Raw genomic sequence first — 17,882 nt, 5'->3', positions numbered from 1 at the left:
GATCTACCAAGGTCTTATAAGCTTATACTCATAGTCAAGTAACCATTCTTGGGGGGTTGAGAGTGTTTGAGGGAAAGCATATCTATTTTGCACACTAATCTTTGAGTTTGACACCTTGTAGAATGGGTCATGGACTTCTAATAGAGAATCAAAGCTTCAAGGATGTTGAAGTTGTAATCTGCCAATAGTTGGTAGTAGAACTACTTCCCATTAGGGAGGGGAAGCCCTTTGAGAAGACATGCTTGTATCTTATATTCTATCATTATCAATAGTGGGTCAATAATAACCACAAAGAGAAGGGGGGCAATTGGGTAGCCCTAACATATGGACCTATTTAGAGAGAATTCATTTGGCATCTTATCATTAATGTTGATAGCCATCAAGGCATTTGAAAATAAGCCATTGATCGTTTTGTAGAAGATCACCTTCTGTTTGAGGGTAGCCAGGATGAAGTCCTATCTCACCTAGTCATATGACTTGTCCATATATCATCATGAATATGCCAATTGTGGAGGAAGTTGTATTGATCATGGTGTAGTTCTAAGGAGCAGGAATTTAATTGTGAGAGCTAGTGCTTTTGCTACAATCTTATAAGAGGTGTTGAGAATTGTGAGGGGCAACCATTGATTAATGGTGCTTTTGTCATGTGACTTGGGGATAATTCAATTATCTTGTGATTGATAATTGTTGGGAGGAGGGTACCAATTCTTCTAAACTGGTTGGCATCCTACTTGCAAGTTTTCCATATGTGTTGATAGAATCCATCAAGAGGCCATTCGGGCTTGGAGATTTACCCATTTTCATCTTCCAAACTACAAATTCTAGCTCATCCATTGAGATATAGGTGGGCTATGAGTTAGGCAATGGTCACGTCGATGTTGTACATGCATGGACATAAGAGCTTCACCAAGTCTTCACCATAGCCATTTGGGTATCATGCAGGCGGAGGGGGGGGGGGGGGGGGGAGTCTTGCTATGGCCAATATAGATGTGAAGTGAAGGCTCAAGCAATTGAGAAATTATCCTTGTGGGTGACACCCCTTTGTATCCTGAAAGGTTTCCTTCTCCTTATGATGGCCGTGTAGGCCAATTTTCTGCCATGGGAGTGGATACCTCTCACATTCTAGGAAAAAAAGAGATAACTTAGCAAGAGATGTGATAGAAGAGTTTGGCTCCAAGAGGATGCATGCATGCTTCTCGGGGGATCCCATGTGGGTCAAAGAGCTCTTGGAACTCGGGGATCCCCTTGCGGCGCTCCTTCCTAGAGGATGCATGCACGCTTCTCAAATCACAGGATTCCATGTGAGGGCACTGATAGGTAGAGGACCCAATTGAGGGCTTTCGCCAAGATGGGGATCTCATTGTCGAATCAATTGGGGAGGCTTGAAAAGGAGACCTAGATGGGGCACTCATGTGCTAGAGTATCCATTGGGCAGAAGCATGGAGAGTAGGGCAAGTCATGGATGAAGTTCCCTTGATATCCAACTGTAGAGCCTAGAATCCAATCTAGCTCTTGCTTGGATCCCATGAGGGCAAAGAAGAAGTCCCTGCCCACAAAGCAAAACTACTAGGGGGTTCATGTGGACTCATCTTCAAACCAGATGCACCCCATATGAAGAGAAAAAAAAGGCTAACAACACTGAAATCAACATATTTGTATTTGGTTCATTGGAGGGAGAAGGTGATCAGTGCTCATAGGAATTTTTGATATTTGTGGGTCTGTTTCTTTTGCATGTCAAAGACGTCTTTGATCTCACATCTAACCTCCTCCTCAATTGCTTCCATATCCACATTGTCCTTGACGAGCGCTGCTTGGAAATTGACCTCCATAGCTTCTCCATTCATGCCCACCTTGGCTAGTACACCATCCCATTCCAACCCCTTGTGATGCCTCTTGGAGGAGGTAGGTTGCATGGTGGGAGAATCTCCACGGCACTTAATGGCTATTAAAGATCCACTATGTGTCTCAGTCCTCCTATCACTCCCTTTGCTGCTAGGTGTGTAACCATCATCCTTCAACATGCTACTTGATATAGCATGTTCATGTGTTTTTGTGTTATTGCTATATTCTCACAAAGTTCTAAGCTAAATCTTAACCAAAACTATAGTGAAATGTCAAGGCCATTGCATCTCAAATTTTGAGCAAGCAACCTTTAGGGTTTTGGTTTTATATTTTGCAATGTACATTTCATTGATACAATGCCTTAGACTCCTATATCCATTAGCGGACGTCGGAATTTGTTACCTTTAGTTCATTGTGAATGTTTTTTAGATTACTTGTACTTTGAATTTTTTAAAAAAAGTAGAACAATTATTTTCAAGCATAGGAAATGAAAATAGACACTATTGGAATATTCAAGAAAAACTTGGAGATACAAAATCCCATTATCTAAACCTGACTGGGAGGTGCATTGGAAATTCAAACAGCAAAGAGGGCGGGACATCGAATGTGTTTGAAAAGAAACCCCATTGCTGCTCCTTCTTGTACAGGAATACGCCAGCGATACGACAGGATTAGGGTTCCTGCCTGTCATCAGCGGAGTTCTCGTCCCCCGGTCTCACAATGATCCATGATCGTCCGCCAGCAGCCTTCGCGCAGGCGCCCCTTAAGCATAGCTCGAGCCCTTGACGCTCTCAACGGCTCTTCTCTGGCAGCTGGTAGGAACCCGGCCTTGCGTTATCATCTTCGATGCTCTTACAGTGCCTCCCGCAAGAGAACGTCTCGTCTTTGATCCCTGGGTCGCAGCCCCATCGTGGATTTGCCTCGATTGCAAGAATTCTGAATTATTCTGACAGAATCAGGGCTTCCGTGTCTTCTTCTGACACGGCTGAGCTTCCAGATAAACCCTGAGCACATAGGATTTGGTCCTCCATATTTGCTCCATCGTGCCCAGTCACATCACAAGGGATGCTACTTTGATTGCCCGGTTATTCAGGATTTTCTGCAGAATCTGCACTCGTGGAGAACAGCATTCCCCTAAATTTGAGCAGATCCAGCCTATTCTGACAGAATTGGGGCTTATGTGTCTTCTTGCGACACGGCCAAGTATTTTCATGCATGAATGCTTCCAAACAGGTAGGGCCAATTCTTGATATATGTTCCCTCTGCCAAGCGTTTGGGTCACGAGAGATCTGCATTGATTTCTCGGTTATTCAGGCTTGTGTGCGCTGGTGGAGGACAAAACTTGTGAAGGTGTTTGATGCAGTGCTGTACGGAAAGGAAGATGGATTTACGGATATAATCTTTAGGAATGGTTCTCCCCATGTTGCATTGTCATCGGCAAACAGGGACATTTACTACTCCAATTCGGACATTGTATTGGCCAAGGATCCTCACCAGTGCTGGATTCTGACAGAATTCTGATTGCTGGTTGGTCAAATGCTATGGCTGAAGCTGCTGTCTGTACAGTCCCACAACCTCCGCATGGGAACAGCATGGTTCTTACTGGTATGGCGGGAAAACGTAAAACACCTTCTGAACTTCGGGTGAGCTTCTGTCCACTAGCATGGCAATTCATGGGTTCTGAATTGTATTTAGACATGAAATGATTACTTTTTACCTGGGACTTTGCAGGTGGAGCAACTGAAACGCCTTCGAACAAGTCAGGACCCGGCTATAGACCTGGTTGAGAAGTATGCATTCCCTGCTTTAAACATTTTAACTGCTCTTCTACTTTTGTCTCTAAGGCTTCTTAATGCTTATTCCTGTTGGGTGTGCGTTTAGGTCTCAGAACTTGTCAAATGCTCGGAAGAATGATGCTCCAAAGCATCCACGTTTTATTGATACCCGAGTTGCTGATGTTTATGCTGCTACTAAACCTGGTGATAGATCAAAGCTCTTCACCAAAGACAAGCAGAAGGTCTGACTGCTGAAACTCACTGAATCGGTAAATTGTTAAATTGATAACTATATAACTTAATAGGATATTTGTGTTGTGACTTTCTAGGATGTACCTCTTTTCCCTCAAAAGTGTGAATTGGCTGATGTGGGTGTGCGTGCTGCTACCGAGGTCTGCATGAAGCCTTTAGTGAATCTTCAATGGTAAGTCTGAACTCTGAAGTGTTGAAGTTGATTCTGTTTCTCTTTTCTGTTTCATTATTTGACTGTTCCAGTAAGAATGATATGTCTTGTCAGCAGGAAGAGAACAGAGGTCAATGATGCCTTGGAATCTGAGAATGGAGGTGCCACCCCTTCTAGCTTAAAAGTAGAGAATGGAGTCAACATCCAAATTGCTGATTCTGCTTCTTTTAACACCTTCAAAGATGTCACACAGATTTCTTCTGCATTGCAGGAGACGGGCCCTGGACCTAGTTTGGATATGGTAGGTCATATATTTACCAAAGTCTTCTTGTCAAAACTGCTCACAAATATGTCTATTGCAATTGGGGAATTCAGGCAAGGCTCAGATAATTTGTATACTTTAATCTTTACAGTTTGGCCAATGTTCATGATCATGCCATACATGAAGTGTTGCAGGTCAAGGCTTTCAAAGGGATGGCTGCTCCAAAACCTTCTGTTACATTTGGGCCTCTGTCAAGTCTAGCGCCTGCCCCCAAAGGCAACATTCAAGTCAAGCCCTCATCCTTTTGTATTAAAACAGAAAAGTTTCCACTGGATCTAAGCCTGAAGACAAGCATACGATTCACATCATCAGTTTCGTTCGAGAGGTGATGTTAAATAATATCTCTTTTGACTGTTCATGGCTGCATCTGCTTCAGAAGATAAAGTATCTGTTGGAAGTTGAAAAGAAAGTTACTATGTAGAGTATCATTATTCATTCTTGTGTTTTGACCTGTAAGTCTGTGTACATTATTACGTAATGACTGCTGTGTTTTTGACAACCTGGCTTCTAGTGTGTAAATTTCATGTTTGTCCTTCCTTCAGTGTGTGTATTTATGAAAGACCGATGCTTTGTATGCAGCCATAATGTGTTTTGAGTTGATTTGCTTTTGCAATTTATTGTGGTGGTTTCGCTTCCTTATTCTCTCTTGTACCCTCTTTTTCTCTATTTGTCTCAGTTGAAGTGTGTGAGTGCACAAATTGCTGCTTCAAACACCCAATGACATGTTCTTTGTCAGTGTGTAACAGCCATTATAATACTCTTTCAATTTTGTGTGTGGGACCTTATTACTTTTGAGAGTCATCAAGTATTGAGTCTCTATGTTGAAACATGCTTGGTTGGTTACAGAACCTCTATGGAAACCTCATAATTGTTAACTACTGCCATCAAGTCTGGTTGTAACAGCTTTAGATATATTGAAGTTGGGTAGAACTTGGAACTTCCGATGTTGAAAGCTTTATTGGCTTTTGGTTAAGAGCTTTCTAGTTTTGGAGGCTAGAATTAGGTCTTGAGATGCTGAATTCAATCTACCTTTGGTCTTGCTCGAATTTTCTTAGTGCTACAAGAAAAACTTGTGAAGAAACACTCATGATTGTTAATGCCACTTGCCTTTTCTTGGGGCTGAGTTTAGGTCATATTTGTGGTTCTTGTGGTGTTGGCAGTGGCTCCTTTTCCATAAGGACTCCATGTAGCCACTTTGACTTATTGGGCATATTGCAGTTGCCCTATGCTATCCTCTGAACTGTACCTTCCCCATGAGGACTCCACATCCCCTTTGATTTATGGGTAGCTTGCAGTTGTCACATATCCTCTCCTCTGAATCACCATCATAACCTTACTATGATGTGGATGAGGGTTGTTGATACAGAGATAGTGCTGCAGCATCTTTCTTAGATCTTGTAAGGCTCTCCTTACCATTGGTTATACTTGGGATATTTTTTTCTTTGAGCACTTTTAAGGCAATGATTGGAGCTCATGCTTTCTTCTCAGTGGCTCATGTCCTGAGCTGGTAACTGCATTATTTACATGTTATAACTTATAGTTAGAGATGTACTTGTAGCCTCCGAACTTTTCATGAGACACTCCTCTACGGTTGTCTCTAGCTAGACCCAACTGATGCAGACTGCCATGGGTTTTTTCATTGTCGCAGTTTTCCAAAAATACTGAAGATACTTTCACTGATAAAGAAATACAAAGGCCACTGTTTGGAAGAAAAACTTAATGCTGTGGATGTTTGACCGGATGTGAGGTACTCTATATATATGTATAGGGAAGTTTGACAGGCTTATCTATCCCATGAAATAACATCATCCTGAATCAGGGCTCATATATGTGATCAACCTGTTTCAAGAGCATTTTTGAGTGTCTTCATTTCTTGCCTATTCTTGGTTCAGAAGACACTTTCTTATTGCTGAAATTAGTGTGCAGACAGTTCAAAATCTTTACCAAAACTTTTTAATGCCTTTTTGTTTGTCGACTTCTGATATAGAGGACACATTTGTATGATTGAAAGTAGTCTGTGAACAGTTCAGGAAAGATCTCAACATTGTTTGCTAGCAGTGCCTATTGATAATATGTCTACTGTACCACTGCTTAATAGAAATACATGGTCATAACAGGTGTCAAAGAATTAGCCACATGGATCAGTTTGCTGGATTGCAGAACTTTCTCCATGCATTGAATATGGAGGAATCTGGGGATCTGCAAAAGAAGTTGCACACAGCAGTTGGGTCCAGTTCAGTGGACTCTTTTTTTGCAAGAGCCTTGCATTCGTGGGTTCACCCACAGGCTGTACTTCCATCTTCGGTACTATCTGCATTAGCAACATCTGCTGCTCATGGAGGCACTTCTGGTAAAATTTTATGGGGGCTCCTGAGCTTTGTCCAACTTGTACTGGTCAATGAGCTGCAATTTCCGTAACTAGCCTTAAAGCAAATTTGAGGTGATCGAATTCCATACATTTGGTTTATGTGCAGAGAGAGACTTTTTGTTTAGAAGGCAACAGCATTGGGAGGATTCTTTCCGCTCTCTCTACTACATGTTTAGAAACAGACAGTGTGACCTATTTTATGGTGAGTTTAGACCCGAAATGTGCGATTGACCTGTAATTTTTGTGCATTATGCTATTCCCAATCATTATAGTTTGACCACACTTATTGGCAGTGTCCAGCCAGCAGTTCCTTGCCATGTTCATAGGGGGTTGCTTCAATAAAGTTGACAAAAAGATGTGCAGCGCATACATCACACGCTCCACTCGTGGTCTTCGTGGCCTCCTTCAAGAACAAGTCAGTTGTGAATACATATCTTTTGTTTCCAAAATGAAATTTGTTTAATAAAATCACATTGTCAAATTGCCTCCTTCAAGAGCTGGTAATGGATACACATCTATGCTTCAAGTGCCATTATACAATCAAGTTATTTTATCAATCTTGCATAAGAACATCAGCATTTATATGGGAACTATCATTTTTTTTGTAGGATATTTCATTTTCAATGCCATCATGCCCACTTGAACTGGACACAATGACGGTCGAGGAGATTCAAGAACTGTCAGATTTTGAAAAAAGTCATCCAGGACAGGTAGATTCTGTTCACATTTGAAAGCTGGAGATTCGCAGGTGAAATATCTTCTCTGTGGTGGCTAATGCCCTGTGCTCCTATTGGACCAGACAAGACTGGTTGATTCTATGATTGCAGTTGATAACAGCCCCCAGTCTGTCCTAGCATTCAGGGGACACAAGAGTGTACATGGATTGTATGACTTCCTTTTGAATCACAGGTTGATGGCTGGTGATTATAATGTTTGTCTGTGTCTGAACTGTTATCTAGTCCATTCAATGTATACGGACTTCAAAGTGTTGTTGATAACTTTTGTGCTGTACAGGTTCTTGATGAGCTCTACAACAGGGGCAGATGTACCCATGCTTTATTCACCAGTTTCTTTTCAGAATGCTGCTCTTGTTACGCCTGAGGTATTTGAGATGGAGTTATATTACCCTTTTGATGGCATTCAACCATTGTCATTGTACGTGCTGGTGCTGATTGAATGACATGATGTGGGTTTCATTGTAGGTGGTTTGCAAACAACTGCAACGGCCTACAGAGATTTTCCAGAATAAAGAACAGAGTGAAATAGCTCATTTGCAAGAAAACGAATCTTTGATGAGTTTGGGTTTCTCTCTTGAACTCAAGGGGAGCACTTTACCCCCTTGGATTGTATGGAGAGTCTTTACAGCAATTCAACAATTCCAGCCAGAAGGTTTTGACGCGAGGTATGCGGATTCTGTTATGTTGCTCGATTTATAATTCCTTCAGATTGCCGCCTTAATGACTTTCTTGCTGCAAAGCTGTACTGTGGGCTTTAGGAGTCTATAAAGCTGCTTGCTTCATGCATCATTCATGTGCAACATGTTTCCAAGTAGGAGAGATTGCAGGTAATAGTTGCAGTTCTAGCTTAGGCTAAGGGGACAGCAAAGTCCCCTTCAAAGGTATATCTAGAGCAGGTCAAAGATCATAGCTATTTTCAGACCCATATGATATGCTAGGCAGACGTTTGTCGACATTCGAAAATCTGGAGTATGATATATATGAGTTTGTTGCTGGCATTTCAAAAGACCATGGATGTAAGATAGTCGAGAGATTGATTGAGATGTTGATCCACCTAATCTTGAAAGTCAAATGAAACATAGGACTGAGAGTCCAGACCTATAACCTCGTAGGAATTGGTCATAGAATCCTAGCCAAGATGATCAAAGGGAGACTCAATTTAGATCTTAGACATTACAGGCTCCATTCAGATCAGTTTTGTCTAAGAGATGAGTATATTGGACAATATGTTCACATTTTGGAAAGCTTCAAGTTATCCTACTCTAGGACAGGGCCTTACTGTTCTGCTTCTTGATTTTGCGAAAGCTCATGTAAGTTGGATTCTACAATATTCTACTTAATGTGCTTCCTAGAGTGGTGTATGGATTATTGCACTTTTCTGTTTAGCTCAATAGACGTGTTCTGTTTGCTCAATGCAACCTAGAAATGTAACAGTAGACTTGATGGTAAAGCAGTGGACAACTTTGGATCTTAACCTTTTACTGGACACTGAAGGTTTTTTGTTGTAATCTTCTAGCAGAAAGAGCTTGGCTTGAGATCCTCTGCCAGTACTTTTCAATACCCACATGGAGGATTTGAAAGCTTATGTGCCAGCAACTGTGAGGGGTGTGATGCTTGCTGTTTAGAAGTTGATGTTGCCTTGATTGTGGGTGGGAAGAAAGGCCTGACTTCAAGAGAGTAGAAGATAGGACCATTCTCCTTGATAGTTATTTGTATCAGTTCTTTGGTATTACTTCTTATCCCAAAAGGTACAGGCTGGTTCGAGGAGAATATTAGGCTGCATACACTGCTTCCCCAGTTCCAGGACTTTGGGTCTTTGTGGGATTGGACTTTTGTCAAACTTGATGATCTTTTTCTTGACTGCTCAGCGGACTAGCTGTAGCATAAGATGGATACACAGCGAAGAAAGGTGAGGCAGCATACGCACTGCCATCTTTCTGAGCATCTTTTAACCTTAGCTATTATTCTAATATCATGAAGAGATGTATATACACTTATAAAGATGGCCATACAGAAGTCCAAGATCCCTTATTAAGATCTGATCCTTGGCAAGGTTGCATGTGGCCAGCGTTTTTTGTGCTACGAGAGAGAGAGAGAGAGAGAGAGAGAGAGAGAGACTGTGACTGATCATAAATGCGAATTTCAACAGCTTGTCTGCTGATCCACTTTCATCCAATCTCAACATAGCCCTCAACTTTGAAGCCACAGACTCTGATGTTCAGCTGGATTTGCCTGCTGAAACGTATCTGACAAGAGAGCTGAAGACTTTTACAGATGCTGCTGATATGCAGGGGGGCTACATTAAGCATGTAAAGTTCTCTGAAGGGTCATATATTGCAACAGTGTCTACAATCTGAGACTGACATCCTATCATGATGGGCAAGCCCAAAAATCATTTAACAAGTCTGCAGGCCCGAGGGATTCTGATTTTCATCCTTCCAGGAAAAAAAAGTTTACTTCCATGGTATCCAGATGACCAGATAACAGGAAAGATGCCTTGGTATCCAGACGACCAGATAACAGGAAAAATGCCTTGAATTCTCGGCCATTGGTTGAAGGGCATAAAAAGTTTTCTGAAGGGTCGTATATCACAATGGTGTCTACAGCTAGACTAATCTTGTTGAATCTTCCAACAAAGCTGCTCACCCTTCGAGCATTATCACAGGGAATCCTTATTTGTCTGGGAAACGGTTATTGAGATAACCGCATACACCTGATTATTGTTTTGAAGAGCATTGGTTCATGCTTGGTTAACCTTCTTATCATGCTCATTGTCTGCATTGTAACAGGGATTGGGAACCTGGCTAATATCTATATTAAAATGATCTTTACCGATTCGATCCCAAGCATAATTGCAAGATGCTGCAAGAGTTAAAGTTGTCCTAAAAGTTGGTGAAATTCCACATTTATTGAGCCCTCAGATAAATTTGAATATGCTACAAGCAGTGGTTCATTAAAGTAAAATATCACACTTTCCCTAAGTGTCATCCGAGAGAGATTCCTTGTTAAGTGTTGAGTTAAGGAAATGGTCTGATTGGCCTTAACATGCACGAGTTTCCCACTGCAGCGCGCACGCACACACACACACACACACACACACACACACTCTCTCTCTCTCTCTCTCTCTCTCTTTCCGCCCGCCCGCCCGGGCCTGCGAGTCGCGACTCTTATATATTGACATTGCATAATAGTGCATGTTCCACCATTGACCTGTGTATTGCGCTGTTTGGCATTTCCAAGAACCTTTCTATTTGCTATTGGTTAAAGGACGATGAAGTGGAATCTCTAACAATGGTCATTCCCATCAAACGACTTGCAAGCGAGGCTACACCTTCTGGCCATTTGTCACCTTGAAATGAAATGTGGCTATCACGAAAAGTATTACTTGTGATATGGGGATAAAAACGTGCTGCAGCATACAGACTGCGCCCTGTAGATGCCAAGGGTGTTGAGAACACTGATGGTTAGGATGTTGGATTAGTAGATGCTGGCTCTCACGATGAGGGAATAAAGGCGAGAGTATTCAAGTTACAATTGCATATGCTGAGGGTGTTGGGGAGGCGATGGTTGTGGTGAAGCTTTGACAAGGAGCTTCAGCCACTGACAGCAAAGAGAATCGCATCTAGTAAAAGCATGACCATTTTTCTAGCTATCGAAACTGGTCCCAGCGAACGAGGAGGTGTTTATATAGTCCCAGTTCAGAACAACTTGTTGTAGTAAACTCGCCCTGCGAGACGTGAACGGTTGAAACCACAAACTTACAATTGTGAACCCAAGTGCCAAATGCTCACAGATCAATGTGGAAAGGTTCACAAGCAATAATACTAGGCGCTCTGTGCCTAGACTCAGTGCCATGGCAAGCGCGATTTTTGCAGGGGGGTGTTTTCACGCCTGACACCCTCCCCTGCATTTTCTTTTTTCTTGTGGGGGAGGTGGGGGGCTGTCATGTGGCACCCGGCTCCACCTCTCCTTAACTAATAGTAAAGATGTTCCTAAATAAATGATCAAAAGTTAGGGTACTCTCGTAAATGCTGATAAATGATACTATGTATATCCCAAATTTGGAAACCCAAGTTTTACAAACCTCCGAAGTTCATGGAAGGTTCGTACTCTTTGTCAAAAGGTAAATTCAAAGCAGTCACATCGCGTGAATGGCGTCAGCCCACCAGCCCACACCACAATGCTGGTTTGTGTTTGCAACCGCACACGAGATGTGGAAGTAATTATCGGAATCAAAAGGACATAATTTAATTTAAATATAAAAGTAGAGAGCATCCTTTTTTTTCATCCGGGGATGTAGCTCAGATGGTAGAGCGCTCGCTTAGCATGCGAGAGGTACGGGGATCGATACCCCGCATCTCCAATCTCCATGCACGTTTTAGCCCGTTAGCTTTAAACGCTGTTTCAGACAGAGCTTTTGTTGCTAACCAATCGTCATTTTTGGCGCCTTGGCGATTGGTGAAAGGAAAAGAACTCTGGCGAGACTTCAAGAGGAAGGAGGCTTCGAGGAGGAACACGGGGATTTTAAACATGTCACAGATGTCCGGTGGCAGGGGGCACAGCCGTAGTAGCCATAGCAAAGTCCAATATCCAGAGTTAGCTACAAAAGTAGGCAGATAGTGGAAACATAGAGAGTTTTAAAAAAACGCCTAAAGTCGGCAGGAAGATGGATATGCTGTATAGTAGCTGGCGTAGGCAGATATTATAATATTAGCATATATACCAAAGCAGGGGTTATCATTATCCATAGAGATGTCATCGTGAAATTGCTTCTATAAGCCACCTACAGTCCCCGACAAAACCTTAACAGTCGTCTCTTTGCATAACTCCAAAGGATATGTCGTCTCTTGGTCATCTCACGTTTGTAACCTCGTCCTAAGACCATCACTGGATTGACGTCCAACTCCTAGATATCACACTTCCCTAGTGATGTACCATTGCTAGGGGGATGGGCTCTCATGAGGGTGGGTGGTTTTGGATTACCTCTGATGGATCGATGCCGATTCTAGATACCATACATCTCTAGTGAAATGGTGCAAGCAATATTAGAGTAAAGGGGCCAATAGATTGTCATCTAACAATCCTATATTATATATATTTTTTCTCAAGTGAGTTGTATAAATGTTTTTTAATGGTCAAACTATTTATATTATATAGAGCTTAAATAAAAAATATTAGGATATTTTGAGTTCAAAGAAAAAACACTAGGATATTTTGAGCTCAAAGAAAAAATATTAGGATATTTTGAGAAGGTTTGCTATATTCAAAAACTTTGATTAGGTTTGCTCTATTCAAGCTTGATTTTCCAACTATGGCCATATACAACACCTCATCGTTGATGCCATTATAAAGACAATAGTTACATCCTTTTGCATGGTTTTTCAACTATAGGTATTCTCGCATAGAGATCATAGATTTTGGTCATGTAGCCCATATGGCTTCATGCTCTTTTTACTCTACCTTTATACGATTTGAATATGAAGTTATCTACATAGCCAGTCATAGAGAATCATGTTATGCACATCTTGTTAAGGGTAGAGAAGCTCTCTCTCTCTCTCTCTCTCTCTCTCTCTCTTTGAGACTTGTGAGCCAAGTTAGTCTTTGTGCCTTAGGCATAGTCAAAAGGCTTGGGCCTTTTGTCTCCTATTATGAGGTTAAGCCTTGCCTATTGGTTGAAATTGTTCCACAAACATGTAGCAATCATCTTTGGCTCTATACTTCTTTAACTACTTGTATCTATGGGGATCTTCGATTTCTCTTTAGTGTGCAAGTTGAGACCTTTACCACTTTGATAGGTTGGTTGCTAGTAGAGTGCTACTTTGAAGAATAGTGGAATTGTCTTATGTTTTCTAATCCTTTGTCTTGCTTCTTTAGAGTCCATTGTACAACCTTATTTATAACTTCAATTCTTGACTCTTTGGTGCTTCTACTCGTGTTATGTTTTGTTGTGTTGTCATTCCCTTGGTCACAATTGTGGATGACTCTACGAAATCTCTAATACGTCCTTAAGGCTTTGAGGTTGCTTTGTCAAGTTATTGTTTTACATTCTAGTAATGCCTTTGTTTACTAGCTATTCTATAATGTTGATGGGATTGTACTGCAACTCCTTAGTATACACAAGGAGGTCAATCTCTTTAGTATAAACAAGGAGTTGCGGTACAATGGATTGAACTTTGGTTTAGGGTCCTAAATTTGCAGTTGTTGGAAGCTGCCCTTGGAATATTACCTTAAGATTAGATTTGTTTCCTCTAGATAAATTTAAGAGTCAGCTAAGGAGGTAGTTAAGGTGCCAACATGGTCAAAAGATCTACATTGAAGTTCCCTAGTATCATAGGTGCCAAGCAGCTACCAAAGTCCTAAGTTATGGGATACAATACTCAAGCCAAGATGCCTTGAAGGTAAAAAGGGAAATTCTACATTGTGGGGTGTGGTTTTTGGGCTGTAGTCAAGTTTCCAAACCTAATATATAATTTGGTTCAAGGTACATGAAAGGCTTAATGCAATATACAAAGGACAAGGAGATTACAATCACATCTGTCAAGTTTCAAAGTCTTGAAGGTATGTTGTCTTTCCTTCAAGGTTATTTTTAAGGTCTTGACAGTATGTTGTCTTACCTTCAAGGTATTCTTAGTTTTTACCACCATGAGAGTTTAGTGTCCATGAAGATTACAGTTAGACAATGGTATGGTGAAAGCCAAAAAACAATGTAAGCACATAAACAATATATAGGGTGCAAGTAAGAAATATTAGGTGAGTATGTATTGCTTGCAAATGCTTTTGTGTACTCTTGAGATATTTGAGTAGTTTCTATCCTTGAGGCATTTGGTAGTTCTTATCTCAAGGGGTTTGGAATAGGGTATCAAAGGACTATCTAAATGCTTACAAGCAAAGGGTGTTCAACATGCTAACACAAGTCCAAGGTCCGAAGCAAGTATGAGGGAAATTGTTCAATGCCCTTTGTCCAAGCTTTATTCATAGAGATGCAGTGGATGCCAAGTTTGAGTCCAAGGTACTCTACCCAAACAATTTCTAGTGAGTTTGAAGACAATTGAAAAAACTCGAGATGAAGTCCCAAGCCGTCAGGATATAAACGCCTTCCAAGTCCTCAAGGTATTATGACGCTTAAAAAATATATGTTTCAAGGTTTGCTCTGCAGAATGTAAGCATGGGCTATTACAATAAATTACACAAAGTTCTTATGTAAGTGCAAGTCAAGGTATCCAAGATCTTGTGATTGTGAAGCACAAGAAGTACTTGAGCATGCCCTCAAGGTAAATGAGGATGATTATTTTAAATTTTTGGAAAGTTTGGATAGGCATGAATACATACATGACTGAGACTAAAACCCATAGCAATGCACATAGTTGTTGTAAGATGGAAGGGACTAAAACTTCAAGAGGATGTTGCCCTTGATGTATTGTTACAATTTTAAGCTTGAGGGATTGAGTTTAAGATTATGGGTATGGATTAATGAATTTGTTATCTAGGTGTTATGCAAGCATTCCATCGGATGTCCTAGTAATTTAGTGGTTGATGTGTTCAAAGATTCCATGAGCTACTAAAGTCCTTTTTGTATTTAATCAAAACCTTGAGGCTTTGTTGTAGGCTTTACCTTCAGGGTTTAAGTTCAATATCATTTTGATTATTTGAAAATATGTTCGGTGTCCAATATTCTCGTGTCCCTATGAGTCCTAGTTGGTTGATGTCTATAGTTTATATGGGAGTGAGGTCCCACATGGCTTAACCCTTGCCCTCGGGGCATTTCAAGAATTTTTACCACAAGGGTTTATATTTTCAAGTTCTTGTGCAAGATTGATGCCTTGTTGTAGATATAAGCAAACATAAATTCAAGACAGAGTCACACACATGATGATGCATGGTATAAGATACACTATAAGATGATGCTCATCAACCCTTATCAAGTTCTTCTTAGTGTTTAGAAGGCATCATGGTTTCAAGGGATATGTTAGTTTGTGAGTATGTACGCTTAGGTTTTTTACCAAGTAACTCAAGTTTATACCTTAAAGGTATACATTCTATGGGGGCTCCAAGACACAAGAGTGATTAGATGTACTGAACAAGAATGTGACCACAAGTGTAGCAAGCCTCAACCACACTACTATGCAAGAGATAAGGAGTGAGTAGAGTGTCCAAATCAAGACCATGATGCAAGATCCCTTGCACTTGAGGTATTCTATTATTTTTCACTTTTTGCAATTTGTAGATGATGTGGATTTGGGTGGTTTCTAAAGTCCTTATCTTATCTTCATCAACTCATGTGGATTCATTTGTGCCTCCTACTCCTAGCAATGCATATACGAGTAGTCCAATGAGTTGTGTAACGCTCCCAAAGTGTATGGATGGTATCAAACACACCCTTCCAAAGTGTATGGATGGTATCAAGGTCACCCTTCTAAGGGACACCTTAGCTTTTAAGAATATTTTGATCCAAGAATAAGTAGTTGCAAGTCCTAAAAGGCCAATGAGAATCTAACAAGCTTAGAGTAGCCTAATAGGTGTAGTGACACTATCAAAAGGGAAATATAGGTGTGATTAACAAGGTTCGTGAAGCAGAAATAAAAACTGAAAGATATTATAACATGCTCTTACTTGGAGGGACTAAGAAAATAAAATTTTCATCAAAATAAGTATGGAAAATTCAATCTTAATAAATTTCTCAATGCCCTAGAACCAATCATTAGGGGAGTTTTGAGGTCTCAAAAATGCCTTTTAAGATGTAGAGAGTGAGTGCTCTAGACTAATGAGAGCAAAGCCTATGTAATAGAAGTTTTATATTTGAAAAAGTAAAAAATAATTTTATAAATAAATATTGATAGAATATTACTAAATTTTTATTATGAATATTTATTTTTATTATTTTATAATTGTGATCATGACATCATTTACATTAATGACATCGTTTACATTAATGACATATCTAGGATTATATGATAATGAAAATTGAAACTAAATTCAAATTACCAAAAAGATTATTGCTCATATTTTTTTCTTCCCTTGTTTTTTAATTATTGTCTCTTTCCTTCCTTGGTGGTAGCTTATTTTTCTCTGCTCTCTCTTTGCCATGGATACAAAAATTTGACATTGAACAAGGTGCCCAAGCTCTAAAATCACATTCATATTTGTTTTTCATTCATTTAAAAAAGATGGAAGATGGATTCTTACCATTATTAGCAAAGGTAGTTAGATTACCATGGAAAAATGTAGGAAAAGAGAGAGATGCAAAAACTCTTTCATTTGTGCTTGAAAGGGTAGGATCGAAGATTTCAGACTTGGATCAAATAAGAATAGCATAAAAGAGGTTTTAGTACAACATGTATTTATGCATAGAGAGTTGCATTTGGAACCTTAAGCTTCAAGTCTTTCATTGCATAGTCTATTGAGTTGTAAGTATTTCATCCTCAATGTTTTTTAAAAATTAAACTTGGTATTAGATTTTATTACAATTTTTAATATTTATTTATAGATATCTATCCTTTTAATCTTGATGAATGGTAGCATGTCAAGTCTATTATTGATATTATGCATGGTTTGATTGGAGAAAAAAATGTACAAAGGAAAAAAAAAAAGCTCGGAGAGAATATACTAAATTTTAATGATCACTCTTATATTATTTCTATCCCCATCATGACCAATGGAGAGCAATATTCCTACTTCCTTTGCCCAATTTTACAAGCCTTGAGTGGTCTTTGCCAAGTCTAGCCACTAGTGAGACCTATAGATGTAAAATCTTTTGAGATATAGAGAGCATTAAAACCAATTATCTCAAGTAGGCTAAGCAAGATTACTTTGTTTATGCCTATTAATGTCTTTATTGTTTTCTTTTTCAATGTTGAGATAATAAGATTGAAGGCCATGTTGCCATTCAAGAGGCTAGCAATAATCATGTCTTACAATTTATCGATAAGGGGTGGGAAACCATGCTAAAGACAAGACTTAAAATTTGATCCTTAGCTTTTATTCTAGTAGATGGCATTATGTTGGTGGTAGTCTAGTTACTTTAGATTAGAATCTTGAGGATTTCAGCAAAGATCCTACAGTGGATCTTGATGTTTTGCTCACTAAGGATATTATTATGAGGATAAACGTTAGATCATTATGTACACTACATTAACTGAGGCTGGTTTTACAAAATGAAGATATCGAATTGTCATATTCATTGAATTTCAACTTACTAATAAATAAGTAAGTTTACACATCAAGTTATAGTTTTATATATATATATATATATATATATATATATATATATATATAATTTCACTTCTTGAATGCTAAATATCTATGCTTTTTTTTTTTGGAGATACGAAAGAGAAGAGAGAAAAATAGATAGTATAAGGATATTAAAGAAAATGTATTATTATTTCCAATATGAATATACATTTAAATATTGTGGCAAAAATGTATTTTCTTTCTTCAC

The 17,882-nt window shown here is 39.7% G+C and overlaps 1 protein-coding gene and 1 non-coding gene across 3 annotated transcripts; both read left to right on the top strand.

Moving 5' to 3' along the window:
• The first annotated feature begins 2,422 nt into the window (after nt 1-2,422).
• LOC148035500 (downstream neighbor of Son) lies at nt 2,423-10,339 on the top strand. Of its 2 annotated transcripts, none has more exons than XM_087677459.1 (15): nt 2,423-3,075; nt 3,157-3,485; nt 3,574-3,632; nt 3,724-3,859; nt 3,947-4,041; nt 4,138-4,321; nt 4,477-4,667; nt 6,460-6,692; nt 6,817-6,912; nt 7,004-7,125; nt 7,319-7,420; nt 7,510-7,619; nt 7,725-7,812; nt 7,913-8,112; nt 9,597-10,339. In XM_087677459.1, the coding sequence occupies exons 2-15, from the start codon at nt 3,384-3,386 to the stop codon at nt 9,802-9,804; spliced, it is 1,926 nt and encodes a 641-aa protein (XP_087533585.1). In that variant the 5' UTR covers nt 2,423-3,075; nt 3,157-3,383; the 3' UTR covers nt 9,805-10,339. The 2 variants fall into 2 exon arrangements, with proteins under 2 accessions (XP_087533585.1, XP_087533583.1); XM_087677457.1 differs by having other exon boundaries at nt 4,135-4,321.
• A 1,398-nt stretch (nt 10,340-11,737) lies between these two features.
• On the top strand, nt 11,738-11,810 carry TRNAA-AGC (transfer RNA alanine (anticodon AGC)). The gene has a single exon. It is a non-coding gene; the product is annotated as a tRNA-Ala (tRNA).
• The last annotated feature ends 6,072 nt before the right edge of the window (nt 11,811-17,882 follow it).

Source organism: Lygodium microphyllum, chromosome 5 (genome assembly GCF_053477565.2).
Source record: "Lygodium microphyllum isolate KBCC chromosome 5, Lygodium_microphyllum_v1.1.10, whole genome shotgun sequence".
Lineage (NCBI taxonomy): Eukaryota > Viridiplantae > Streptophyta > Polypodiopsida > Schizaeales > Lygodiaceae > Lygodium > Lygodium microphyllum.
Note: the sequence above shows the minus strand (reverse complement) of the source record. Positions and strands in the feature narration are given on the sequence as shown.

Excerpts from the sequence above, each read along its gene's own strand:
- LOC148035500 (XM_087677457.1), top strand. The coding sequence starts at position 3,384 with ATGGCTGAAGCTGCTGTCTGTACAGTCCCACAACCTCCGCATGGGAAC. Across the intron at positions 4,668-6,459 it reads TCATCAGTTTCGTTCGAGAG|GTGTCAAAGAATTAGCCACA; the intron begins GTGATGTTAAAT and ends TGGTCATAACAG. Across the intron at positions 7,813-7,912 it reads CTGCTCTTGTTACGCCTGAG|GTGGTTTGCAAACAACTGCA; the intron begins GTATTTGAGATG and ends GTTTCATTGTAG.